Source organism: Neodiprion virginianus, chromosome 4, assembly GCF_021901495.1.
Source record: "Neodiprion virginianus isolate iyNeoVirg1 chromosome 4, iyNeoVirg1.1, whole genome shotgun sequence".
NCBI classification, from domain to species: domain Eukaryota; kingdom Metazoa; phylum Arthropoda; class Insecta; order Hymenoptera; family Diprionidae; genus Neodiprion; species Neodiprion virginianus.
In genome coordinates, this window is record NC_060880.1 from 27,352,254 (window position 1) to 27,365,586 (window position 13,333).

Here is a 13,333-nt window from a genome sequence, read left to right on the forward strand (position 1 = left end):
CAGCGTAACCACAACCAAAATATATATATTAAATCCAAAGCTAAAAATCTGTAAAAATAAACTTGTAGATGTTACTTTTTAAGTACTAATTAGCACGGTGAATGATCCGGTACGTGCCGAAACGAGCGAACTCAAAGTTTTCCCTATCGCAAATGGATGTAACCGTTGCTGGAAATCGAATCCGTGTACATTAAATCCGTTACGAATATTGAAATTCAACTTTCAGTCATCTAATTTTTTTTTTTTTTTCCATCTTAGAACGAAGTAATTCTCATTCTCACGGGATCTTTTCGTGCTTATCAGACCACCTAAGAATGGAGTAATGAGAAGATATTTACATCCTAAAAAGCCATTTTCTGTTGTTTTTACATTAAAATTTTGAAAATCACTGTGAAAGGGCGTTTTCTCAAATTTGTCATCGATCTAGTATTTCTCCTACTGCGTTTGTACATTTGTATGATATCACCGTGAACACTGTCAACCTTTGAAATATACCTTGTAGCTATTTGACGGTGCAATAAAAATTTTTGAACCATCCGGTGACGCTTGTAGGAGCAGGTGCTTGTGCACGAGAGAATTATTTCTGATCATGAGAAAAATCTTCCAAATGATACATCCAACATGAAAATGTATAACTTCAATTCTGTTTTACTATGCTTGAAAGTGAGTTTCTACACAGTTACGTTTGAAAAGTGAACAAAAATTTTCATAAAAATTTCAAGTATCTTAGTAGCGTATCAACACAATTGAGGTGTGCAAGTCTGTGTACGTCATGCACTCGTTAAAATAATTCTTAGGTGTAAACTTATACTAGATATAATACTATTTCAAATTCAATAACAACCATCAGGTCATTATAAATAGCGTCAAGACCCCATTTCCCGAAATGCTCCTGAAGTATTTTGTATGACCCGCTGCGCGAGATGAAACACAATCATAACGAAAAAAATTAAAGGTAATATAAAACGTAGGTACCGAGCGGCATCCGTAGCCATTAATTCCGTGCAGCTGACTTATAAACTACTAGTCTCTTTCAGAGCTCTCCATTAATGAATCATTGTTAATGATAAAACAATTAGATATGTTCCTCCGTGAGGCATGGGAGGTCCTCCTGCGGAGCGGTCGGCACGTTGTCGGTGGGACTGAGTAGCGAGCTGTAATAAGTCTCGAGTTCCTTTGGCTTGACGGAGGATCGTCTCTCGTTCAGGAAGCTAAGCCTCTTTCGCTGCATCTCGGTGTCCAACCACTGCGCCGGACCGCCGTATCCTTTGGGCTGATGGAACAAGATCTTCACCACGCTCCAGATGAGGAATAGAATGCCTATCAGGAAAAGAACGTAGATCGCAACCTCCTGGACCATCGGAAGTACGTTCAGGTAGAGCAGAAAACGATCGTTCATTGGCTTCGGGAGCTCGTGCATGCCCTGAAGAAACAAGAGGGACCATGAAAAGTCGAGAAACAGGTTTGAGGAAGGTTCTAGAATTTATACTGCTGACTTGCGTTTTGTTTTTTCTATCACCCAGACTTCTAGTTCAACGTTATCTCGAGGATATCGGGAGCGAAACGAGTAAGCAGTTTACGCGAAAAGTCGCGACAAACATGTTTTCTAGTTTATAATTATTTGAGCGTGGAGAACTCAAAAATATCGCATTACACTCGGTGAAGAACATGAAAGTAAATTTGTTTTCAGTTCTTTGGAATCTTTTTGGGGTTAAAAACAAACGGTGTTTGTTTCACCTCGACAATCACGCGTTGGGCACAAGCTGCGGTGCTTTCTGAGTGAATTTTTATTTTTCAACGGGTGTGTCTAGCGTCCTGATCGATCTTCCGATCGTGAGTGCTTTTCTTCGCGGTAAACGAGATATATGATGAGGTAAACTTACAATTTCAAACCACAAAAGAGGAAGCACTAGGTCCTTGAACTTTTCTACGCTCGAGTAGGAACTGATGTCCTGGAGCGCCATGTTTATCTGGTAGCGGAATGCGAGGTCGACGGGAAGCCCGGACAGAGGTTGGATGTAGAAAAAAGACTCGTGATCCTTCTGGTTTGGTGTAAGGCCTTCTACTGAGCTCAGTAGCGAAGGATCCGACTGATAGAAGTGAGGATACGATAGAGCGATGGGGAAACCTGTTTGAAGAAAAAATGCCATTTCACTTTCGAGAATCGTGTTTACCATCATCATTAAAATATTTTCTTTTCATCATACGGTGATTGCACATGGTAATCGCTTGTATTTTTTCCATTGAATCAGTAAACATCTTCAACATATATTTTCAATCGAAGTTCAGAATCGATCGACACGTGTATTATTGAATTATTTCTCAAACCGCGTTGTATAATGATGTTCAGGTAAAATTCCAGGTCTCGTCAGTTTCGTAACAAATGCATGCAAGTTCTGGAAACCAGGTACTCGAACGCAACTCAATTACCATTGCTAACAGTTATTACTTCGCAACGGTATGCCTCTACTTCGTCCAAGTATCGACGGATCTCAACTTTATCTCTCGAAGAACGATGAATTCCGTAAGCAAAGTAACTTATTATCCCCAACGTAAACTTTTGGCTCACCTGTCTGTATTCGAGTTGATTTAACAACGCGGAGTGACAAGGTGAGGTCCTGCATTTTGTTTGTCAACTAACCTAGACTATAATACCGTCCGATGAGAATTAGCTTACCGTAGTAGCAATCAGTGACGTCCACCAGGCCTCGGGGAAGACAGCGTCCCTTGCGGCAGAAGCACTTATTCTTTGGGTTGACTGCTCCGTTATCTAGCTCGTTTTCAACAAATTTGTATTCGAACGCCTCGAGCCCTTTGATAGTTTTAGTGCCTGTATGATGCTGTAAACAGGAATGATAAGATCGGTGTAATGAGTGATATGATGACTTGTAACAATTAGTCAGATTCCGCGAGATAATATAGTTGCATGGAACACCGTTCCGATGTATGGAAAAAAGAGTGTAATTATTTTCTCATTTTCGCAATTCACAAATCGTTTTTCTCCCGTCTGTGCCTTATTTAATTGTCCCCCGTTATGGCGCATGTAAGGTAATTGTCGAAAAGCAAAAAAATCTACTCCGAAGACAAATTATCAGGTTCCACATACGATCGTCCCTGTGGTACTAATAGCGTGCTAATTATGTCTTCTTGCGTAATTTAGTACCTTGTCTCCAAAATTAAATCTACAAAAAAGATTGGCGATATTGTCAAGTGATTCAGTTATTATTACACACTAGCGCGTGCCGAGAGTGATGTATTGTCGTTGGAATTTATTCAGATTACATCTAAATCCGCACGGTACGTTGTTTTTCAACTTTGTCGTTGATATGTGTATAAACGGAGAGCCCGGTATTAAGCGACGGTGAATTAATTTTTTACACCAGCTGTGAGCGCTAACATTTAATCACATTGAATTATCTAATTGGATGTTACCGAGAATCTATCTCTTCGAAGTGGGCTGACGGGAAACGCTTCGTCCAAAAAGTGCGGCCTTATCTCTGATATTTTCAGATCAATTGCGATCGCCCCGTGCGATCAACCCAATTTTCAGAATCACGTGAAATCGGCATTGCGACGTTATTGCCATTTAAACTAAAAATAACTTACCATCTCAACACTGCGGCAAAGACTCTTCCTGAAGAAATGAAGCGTTTGATTCGGCTTCAAGTAGCCACGGAACTTGGTACCGTCACTAGCACCCTGAACATTTGCACATCTCCCAGTCCAATGGGGTAGATCAGCGCCGTGATTATAGGTGTCAATCAGCCCGGCCTTCGACACGTCGGTTTCGCCGGTATACACGGTTTCAATGTCACCCTCGAAATCGTACATCTGCATGGGCAATTTGAATAAAAGGACCATTAACAAAGGAGCGTAGATGTTCTGAAATACCTATCAGAGTAACCGTCGCGAAACAAATGTGGATTCCAATTGTGATAATGCAATCAGGTACGACGAGAAAATGTCAGCATCACTTTTTTAATCGAAGCCGAACAAGTTTGACCACTTGGCAATTGTTTTGCGGTTGGATGGTGAAGTGAATTAAATTTTATAGTGGCTGAGATCAAGTATTTTTCAAGGTTATACGTTAAATGGAGATGAAATTAGTTTTTACCGTACCGCAGACATGCAAATTCAGCCGGTTTACCGTTGATGTGAAATAAAAGTGATATCTTTCTGTAACAATTTTATTTTTAGACACATTTAGGTAGGCGTCGATAAACTTTGATTGCTACTAACATGTGTTGATATGTTTTTTTTTTTTAACTATTACAAAATACCGAGCTGAGACGGCATGATAATTCTGGAGTGAGACATCGAACGATTTCCGAAGATACAATTCCGGACACGTTGGAATCCGAGTACCGGACCGTGTACTATTTTTGTGCACGGTCTCCATCACTCTGACTTTATAAGTGCCTACAGGAATGTTTGGCCAGGGAGCTCTTTCAAGGACGTCGATTCAACCACTGTGAGGGATACGAGCCCAGCAACCGGATCCTCGGAACTCGTTTCTGAGGAAAACTCGTTTCTCAAATCGTCAATGATGTTACGGTCAACCTCGGGAAAAATTGAACGCATCATAATCAGCTTCAGCTTTATCGTGTCGTATAATTTATACGCGAAATAAATTCAAAACAGGATTATAAGAGGATGTGCGTTGTTGCGAGATGTTTTTAGTTCGAAAATCGTTCGTCATCAGCCGTCGTAAACGTTTTGCCAAACGGAAGTGGAGTTCATTGGAAACTTACCCTATCGATGAGGCCCAGTCTGTCGAATTTTATCCAAGAAGGCATCACCTTGTTCCCCAGCGTGACCAGAGTCGATTCGTAACCGAACATAAACTCCTTCGCGGTCATTTCGACGAGCGGCTTACTGCCCGACTGACTGATGAGCATATCGAGGGCTAATTGAGTGAGGTAATTGGAATCCCGCATCACGTTGGTTATACTCTGAAAACGAACAAAATCTCTGTAAAGCAACAGTGCATCAACAATGCGATTGTTGGTACAGGTTAACGGTCCAAGTATGCTTTCGCCTACGTGCAGCACGATGCCCATTCACCTATCAAAGGCAGTTGTCGTTGGGCAAGTAAAGCGTAAATCTTTAATATTCACGTGCATGTGACGAGTGTCTGTGCAAGATCGACGGCACATGCCGCAGGGTCGTGAATAACAAACAAAAATCGAAAGCAATGCCGGCTGTTGCACTCAGTTAAAAACAATGCTAATTGGATAGCACGATTGCGGGAAAAAATGTATCGCAAGGAATTGTTATTTTTAAAACTGACGCCGAGTGGATAAGTATAATATTTTCTTTGAATATTAGACAGCTCAACTTTCACGTCAGAGTTACCAAATCCTGACCGGATCGGCGATTTCCTTTCACCATAATCACGGTGCCGCAGTTTGACCTAGGCCAATGCTCGATGCATATGTGTATCGGCAACGTTCCCTTTCTCTCTCTGTATTTTTCCCGTCAATCTCGGACCGGTTGAGAAGACAAAAAAGAGAAAAATTCGGCAAAGTAAAAAGACGTATAATACAGGTGCAGCAGGAAAAGTACTCGGAGCATAAGTAGTAGTCGAGGATTACTCAAGGATTACATCAATCGGCCAAGGTATACGTCTCGGACAGACGGACAGGTATGGGGTCAATTGTCAACTGCGATTAACTCACCGCGTCGTGGAGAATGTTTCGATCGAGAATAATGAACGACTAAGTACGGGATGCGATACCTAAAGTAAAAAAAAGCTGGGTCGCTGATTATACGGAGTCCTCCTTACCGCAGCCGCAATACGTTCATTTTATTGTGAGATCGGAATGCCGAAACGTCGACATCGGTAGTCAATAATGTACAATTGTATCTGCGATGATATCGTAAGCTCAATAGTAGTGACATGCATATATTGTGTGCCTAGTTTTGTCAGCTTACGTAACAGTCTGCGTTGTGTTTTTCCATGTAATAATCGTTTCATCTCGACTTAACTGTGACCTTAACTTTCGATATTGATGATCCTAGAATTTTTTATCGATTGATTCTAGAAGTCGATTTTCCGAAACATTGGATGTGCGATGTATCTAACGTATGCAGATGACAACGTTTTTTTTTCTCCGTTTTTTCGCTTGACTTTTTTTCTTTCCTCGTTTGCACGATAAACTTATAATTTATTATCGCCTGATGGAATCTCGGGATTTATTGTCTATACTGTTTGCCTTGTAGGCGTGCTACAAATACTTAGTTTTTCTTCAACTCGCTATCCATAAAAAGTAGGCTGTACTTATACCTACTTCGAATCCATGGTGCAATATAATTTCGTTATGTAATCGCGGTTTACTTCAAGATTACAGAATATTATTATTAAATTCCGTTGATAGTTTGTCACAAGAGAAACGCGGTCTGCATCTGGATTCACCGACGGTAGTGCAACGTGACGTAAACTCGTCCACAAATAATGTGCGTGTACTGGACACGTGTGAATTGCAACTTCTGCACGCAACCTTGACAACAATGACGTTTCCGCCCTAAGAAGGCAACGTCGCGTAACATCTGGAAATTGGGCCACACGATTACTTATGGTCCAATTTGTTCGATTACACGCATGTGACGAGGAAAGTTGGCCGCGGTTCTCGACACCGAATCTCGAAATTATACCGTCGTTGAATTTTCACTTCTCTAAGTATTACGTCAGAAATTGATTACAATTTTTTCGTTCACTGTGCACCATGAATGGCGATACAAAGCATGCACGGTATTTCTTTGTGGTAAGAATGTTCTGTACTGCAGCAATGTACACTTATCGACGGCTAATTATTGCGCAAATCCAGTGATTATGATCACCGTGTCAAGTCCCTCGTTTTTTCGATTCACCCGCTAATCTCGCGTTAAAATTTTTGATTATTTCGCTGCATGACGTTAATGTTTGCCAGAAAATATTCACCAATAGTGCGATAAGCAAACGCCGTTTGCTTTCGGTACCAATTATAGCACCTGAGCACATAGTAATTATCAGTGACACTGCCGCATTACAGGTCACTCGTCGTCAAAAAAATCCTTTTAAGGTGCTGTTAACGACCGTGTAATGACGTTTATATTTATCGACTTTATCTGTGATTTCTACCGTGGGTAATAATTGTGTTGACAAATTGTTACATATTAACATTGACATTGACTTTGAATATTTTAGCGAAGTTTCACCAGACGAATGTTACTTCGGATTTGGAATACTATGTGTGAAATATGATGTCGGACGATTGCAGTCGTGACGAAACACTCGTCGAATAGATTATATCGATCGACTAATTCGAACGACTCTTGCTATCCGTAGATTTTTCTAGAAGCACGTTTTCAGCTCAATCACGTCCCAAAGAAATTTGACCACGTGGACGCGGTGAACACGTGTGGATTACAATTTAAAACGTTCGTCTAAGCCTTTTACCTAAGAAGCTAGTGGCAAAAATGTCCAGTCACAAACAGATACGCTGCGCACGTGTAATAAGTGAGCAGTTATGTATAAAACAGATCGATATCATTAAGAGCTATACTGCTACACGTGCTGCTGTAAAAAAATCGCTGGAAACTTACGTAAGTGTGAAAGGGCTAATCAAAGATCTTGCGTTGGATACGGATGATGATTCCTTTCGGTTTACCATGCGATGCAAGTATCAGGTAGATAGAAAATCGGCAGAGCATTTCTGTAGTAATTTCATGGTCGGATGGACATTTGTAATGAACGTGAGTCCGGAATAAAATGAAAGAATCATGATGAACTTTCCGCAATCGAATTCACAGGAATTAATGAACAAAAGTGAACCTGGCGAGGTGTAGATGCGAGAGCTACGCTAATCTAACGAATATTTTATACGCCTATCTGGAACGTACCATTTGTTATCAAGTATAACTATAGTGCAAAGGTTGATGCGGAGGAAAAATCTAATTACCGATATCAAAGTTGAACATACATCACTTTGTATTGGCGAATTATCAGCTATACGATATGCACAAGTGATAAACGAAGCCTGATTGAAGAAATCTGTGAGATTCGTTGCAAAAGCAGTACTCGTCAAATATGACGAAATAAGAGCGACACGTGTCGTTTGACTTGTTAGGCAGAATAATTCTTAAGACAAAACAGTTAATGGACAAGCTTTTCTACAACTATCCGCAGGAAGCGTTCAGATATCTGATAAATATCGAGATGCTCTATCTCCGTCAACAACTCGACTACTTTGCAGTTTTTACGAACCCTAGTGCCGAAAAATCGAATTTCAAGCACTAGTGTTTACAGAAACTACACAATATTCTTGTTTTTGACCAGAGGTAGCACAGAAAATAGGACTTGTGGCATTTTTGGATATCGCCTTCGGTTCGTGCGGAATTTTGTACGTGTCGAGAAAGCCCTACTTTAGGCGTACTTGCGACAAAAATAACTATCATATCGAGAAGTCAACGCGGAGACAGGTTTGCTTGGACACGATAAGACAGCTTAGCTTGGACTGTCCGCGTTCCAACAATCGGGGCGGCAAACCCAGCATGTCAAATTTATATTCTCTTGGTGATATTAATTCCATTTTTTTCTCTCTCTGACATTTCGTCCGACGTCGCATGCAGAAAAACATGGTTTGTTTTCAGCTACAGCTAGAAGTAATCCAGTTTAGACGTTGCTCGTGTCACGACCCATCATTTTTAACCTTGTTTTATATATGTACCGTGCAGTGACGTGTTGGCCGCATGTCGGAATGTATTGACGAGCTACGCAGTCTGACACGCCTTAAATAAACTACTTGCGGTAAGGTTTTTTACCCCATAATTTTTTCATTCAAATTGTATCAAGAGTTTAATGACTTTTTTATTATTCAAGTGTACAAACAATGCTCAGGTTTCTTAATATGACAAGTCTATTTTTTACTCGCGACTCCTTAAAATCCGATTACCGTAATTATAATTCCCGGTGACGACTGTCAGGCAAGATTTGTGAATAGAAATTTGAAGAGTTGATGCGCGCATAATTGAGGTTTCCCTTAAATCTCGATGATGTAACCGCACAATATAGCTGTAATTAAATAAACACTAGCACTTTTCCCATGCCTTATACTCATGAATATTCAACTAGCGGCTTATTTGATTCGCGTCTCTAAGGAACTCCCATCAGTGCAAACAAGCTAATCCAACCGTTCAACAAACTCTTCAGTTAACTAAAGTAAACTTGCGTATCCAGAAACGCCCAACTTGCCGATTCATTCACATTTCGTTACGTTAACAGCCGGTTAATTACGGTCACAACTCACATCTGGTGCAATGTTCAATACCCGTGCATGCGATACCGTAATAAAAATCTTGCCTTTCCAGTGTTTTGTTAGCCTTGAGGCAGTACAAGTGCATCTGAAATCTGCATATATATATATACCTAATATCACTTCTGTCGTATCAGATGCTTTAATCACACTCAGCTGGCATCACATAATCGTGGTCCCCTAATTAAGCTTTTCTAATTAATTAATCACGCCGTCGTTTGGTATTCATTTATGCACGATACAACTAGGTCCCCTGTGTCAATGGACAAACTTTTTGCATTCGGCGTATCTTGTTTGTTTTTATATGTATGTTATGTTTTGATAATTTAAGGTGAACAAGTGTTTGCGGCAATATCCATTCAAGCACGCGTTATATGTACGTATATTATTGAATATTATGTTATTGAATTATAGTACTGTACGTATATTGCACTGAAGAAAGTAATGATGTATGAGTTTAAGGTGCAAATATTGTAGTGACATAACAGAAACTACACTCTTGTTCTTTTTACACTCAACGAGCTGCAATAATTGCATTTATAGATTATTGCACTTTTTCTCCCTGTCATAGTATTTCTTCACTCAACCAACAGAAAAATTTGAAACCATCTGTTAGAAGGAAATCAGCAGAAATAATTCTCGCTACTACATATGAGATTTATTGTCAGTTATAATTAAATACAATTAAGTACGGTACATGATTAATTCAAATGACCATGAAATTGATTTGGATCAATTAATGTTTACTCTGACGGATGAAGGTAACGACTTATTTTCCGAATACTTTTTCACCCGTTTACTGCACAGTTGTGAGCACAAAAAATTTGACAAAAAACAAATATCGCCCACTCGAATGAACTAAAATATATCACTGGACCGACACTAACGATACCAATTTTAATATTTATTTTATCACTCCGAATGCGTGCAAACCGCAAGCTGTGAAACAACGTCGAATGAGTAAGTCATCTGCAAATTATACAGGTAATTCCAAGATACACACATATATTAAACAGCTAGTAAAAAGATAAAGGTGACTCAGTTGACACGGGAGTTTCAATATCATTTCAGAGTGCAATACGTGTAATACGTTGTAAAACGTGGCAAAGGTCTGGGATGGACATGTCATGTTTGTACTTCCGTAGTTTTTTCACACTGTCCTATAGAAAAAATTGACCAACCGAAATCAGGTCTTTGTGAGTAAGCGGCGAGTCTAGAGAATTCGATGTTCCAAAACCGAGACGAGGCAATGGCCAATTGTTCGGCGTCGCGATTCGTAATCTCCAAATGCTTCGAGGCTACCGTTTATCCGGTTACCCAAATATTTTATGGTCTCATTGCTCAATAGACGACCACGTGCGAAGCATGACCCGGAATTTTTCACTCAAGCCAAACGATCCACGCATAGCTCGTCGGTGCTGAGAATTCATATTATATGAATCCACATTTCGTATTCATTCGATAATTCTCGATAATACAGAGTTATAAGCCTGAAGCATACTCGAAAAGTTGTAACGCAATCGCTATGAATAATGACTGTCTCAATGATTGGGTGCGTCCGAATTCCGAGAGTTTCGATTGCATCTGAGATAGTACTCAACGCGCCAGTTGGCCTTCGAAAAAATGTCTAGAATCTTCGGCTGGTCGGGTGAACCAGTATAATTTTGACTCGTCGAAATTGTAAGTCAGACTCGAACACTGTGTCACAGCAGATATAATTCGGATGTCAATTCGAATCCAAGCGTCTCGAGCTGAAACAAATTCGATGCTCGAATATGAAGTAAATATTATGGGTTAAAAAATACGTGAATTTGAACTTGCTAAACGAGCTCTCGAGTCGCTAAAGGTCTCAATAAAATCGTTCTTTACAAGTTTTAAGTAAAATTGTACCATGACTTTAACTTCCCTCGTAAGAAAGAAAGCGCGCTTAAAGAGAAAAAAAAATACAAATTTAAAAATTATCATCCAGGTTAGTTCGAACTTTGATAAATCCCGTCGTTTTATGCCGTGGCACAAATATCGAGACAGTTGTTCTTTAATACTTTTGTACGCCGACTGAAATTTCTCTGTTTGCGCAACGTACGTTATACTCAGCGACAGAAAAATTCTTACGGTAATTTGAAAGCACGTCTTTACTACTACGCAGAGTTCGTTTGGTAAAATACGGACCCGTTTGGACAACGTCCAGCGTTGGAAAACTGCATAAACGTTATGTTCGTATGATTATTAATCACTGACAGACGCGATAGATTCGATTCACAATTTAGGCCGTGAAAATAGTCAACTTTAAAGCTTTCAATCGAGGTGTCAGCATTTGGAATCATCCAACGCCTGCATCATGCTTCCGGTAATTATTTTATCCTGTAGGTATATGTTGCTATTTTATTCGGAAGTGAAATTGATTTGTGTATTTGTTTGTTGAGTAATAAATTTTAAAGCGATAATTTTTTCCCCTCAAATCATTTTCTGCAGTAGATGTTAGTCCAAAAAAAAAAAAACACAGTAGATAGCATATAATGCTTATAAAAAACAATTATATGTTCTCTTTATATGTTCTCTTCATAAACGTCAAGTGCAGTTTTTTCATTCAATGATAATGAACACGCGTTATGAAGAAATTAATGTGCCGCCTGATAGCCAGAGAAATGAATAATATTATTCAGGCGTGAATGCAAGATGGAAATTTAATACCACTTTAGTTTCGATTGGACTTGGCAATTCAAAAACTAACGGAAAATGTTGATCCACAGATCGCGATGTGGGAATAATCGATATCGTTTGGCGATCGGCTTATATTCGAGTAGAAGCTATCCTTGGCATCTATATCGGTCATAATGGACAGCATTGGTAGTATAAGTCATACGTCGAAAGTTCATTAGCATTCTGTAATAGTTCACGCGGTGAGTCTTATGAATGAGAAATCAACTTGAGGAAATTTGTTGTTAATAAACTATGCTCGATTTACACTTCGTAATGCTGCTGTATGTATGCGTATTCCAAGTAAATCGGACGGACGCTTCTTCCTTGTTATTTTCCTCCCTTTGTCTCTGTACGAAGTAAGCGGAACTCTTTCCCGACATTTCTGAACATGCGAAATTCACCTCCAATGCTAAATTTTCAAAACACCTTTTATTGTTCGTCGGAATGTGTTAACTGGTTCGCCCTGCCTCTTCGAAACGTGAAACAAGTAGGCGTGAGGCCAGACCTTGTAGAATCTTTATCGAGAGATCATAAGTTTGCCATTAAAAAAAATAAATAAAAAACTTCGCAATCTGAATAAATAAGTACCTAAAGGTGACATGAATGAGCCGTCGCGAACGTATATTACTCATGTGTTTACTACACGGAATTTTTTCATTTCCCTGTAGTTAACAATGCCATCTATATTATAACTATTATTACAATTCTTACACATATGTTAGAGATCAAGACTAGATTTAGCAACATTGAATCCGGTATTTTTGCAATTATATATATCGTGCACAACGGCGTTCATATTTCATTCTCGATGTCTACGGAGCTAAAAATCGCTTTCAAGATATCACACATTGCATACTAATAGTGGCTTATCCGCAGAAGACAAAATGGCACCGCCTTAATTTGCGGTTTTATAGTTTGATGAAAATTTTTCCGAATAAGATACCTTGACTCGTCCGATTTCCATGGAAGGTTCGTAAGCAATCAAGTTGTACAATTAATAATTATTATTTATCAATAGAATGTTCGAAAAAAAATTTGGCAGAAAATGATGGTATCACTTCTTAAAATTCCGACGAAATATTGATATTTGTCAAAGCGGTGCCGTTACGGTCAAATTTTGAACGAGAAATATCTCAAACCAAACTCACCAGCAATGCGATGTTTGGAAGCATCAGCAAGTCCTCCTCTGTCCCATTGCTCATTTCCGGGATGTACTTGAGGGGATGTAGAGGAATGGAAGTTACCGTGCCATTTTCGTTGAACGTCACGTTTCCATGCTCCATCAATTCTCTGAAATGACCAAGAGTAGATACGCGATTTAGAGGAAATCTCCTTATTTT

At 39.5% G+C, this 13,333-nt stretch overlaps 1 protein-coding gene across 2 annotated transcripts in view; it reads right to left on the reverse strand.

Annotated features, from left to right (window-relative positions):
• Positions 1-251: 251 nt before the first annotated feature.
• The window catches only part of LOC124302010 (scavenger receptor class B member 1-like), a 42,135-nt gene continuing 29,053 nt past the window's right edge, over positions 252-13,333 (reverse strand). For both annotated transcript variants that reach the window (XM_046757738.1, XM_046757737.1), the window contains exons 3-8: positions 13,142-13,283; positions 4,752-4,952; positions 3,607-3,831; positions 2,678-2,840; positions 1,884-2,128; positions 252-1,423 (exon numbers count right to left, since the gene is read on the reverse strand). In XM_046757738.1, the coding sequence (XP_046613694.1) occupies positions 1,076-1,423; positions 1,884-2,128; positions 2,678-2,840; positions 3,607-3,831; positions 4,752-4,952; positions 13,142-13,283 (1,324 nt within the window). In that variant the 3' untranslated portion in view covers positions 252-1,075. The remainder of the gene's footprint in view (positions 1,424-1,883; positions 2,129-2,677; positions 2,841-3,606; positions 3,832-4,751; positions 4,953-13,141; positions 13,284-13,333) is intronic.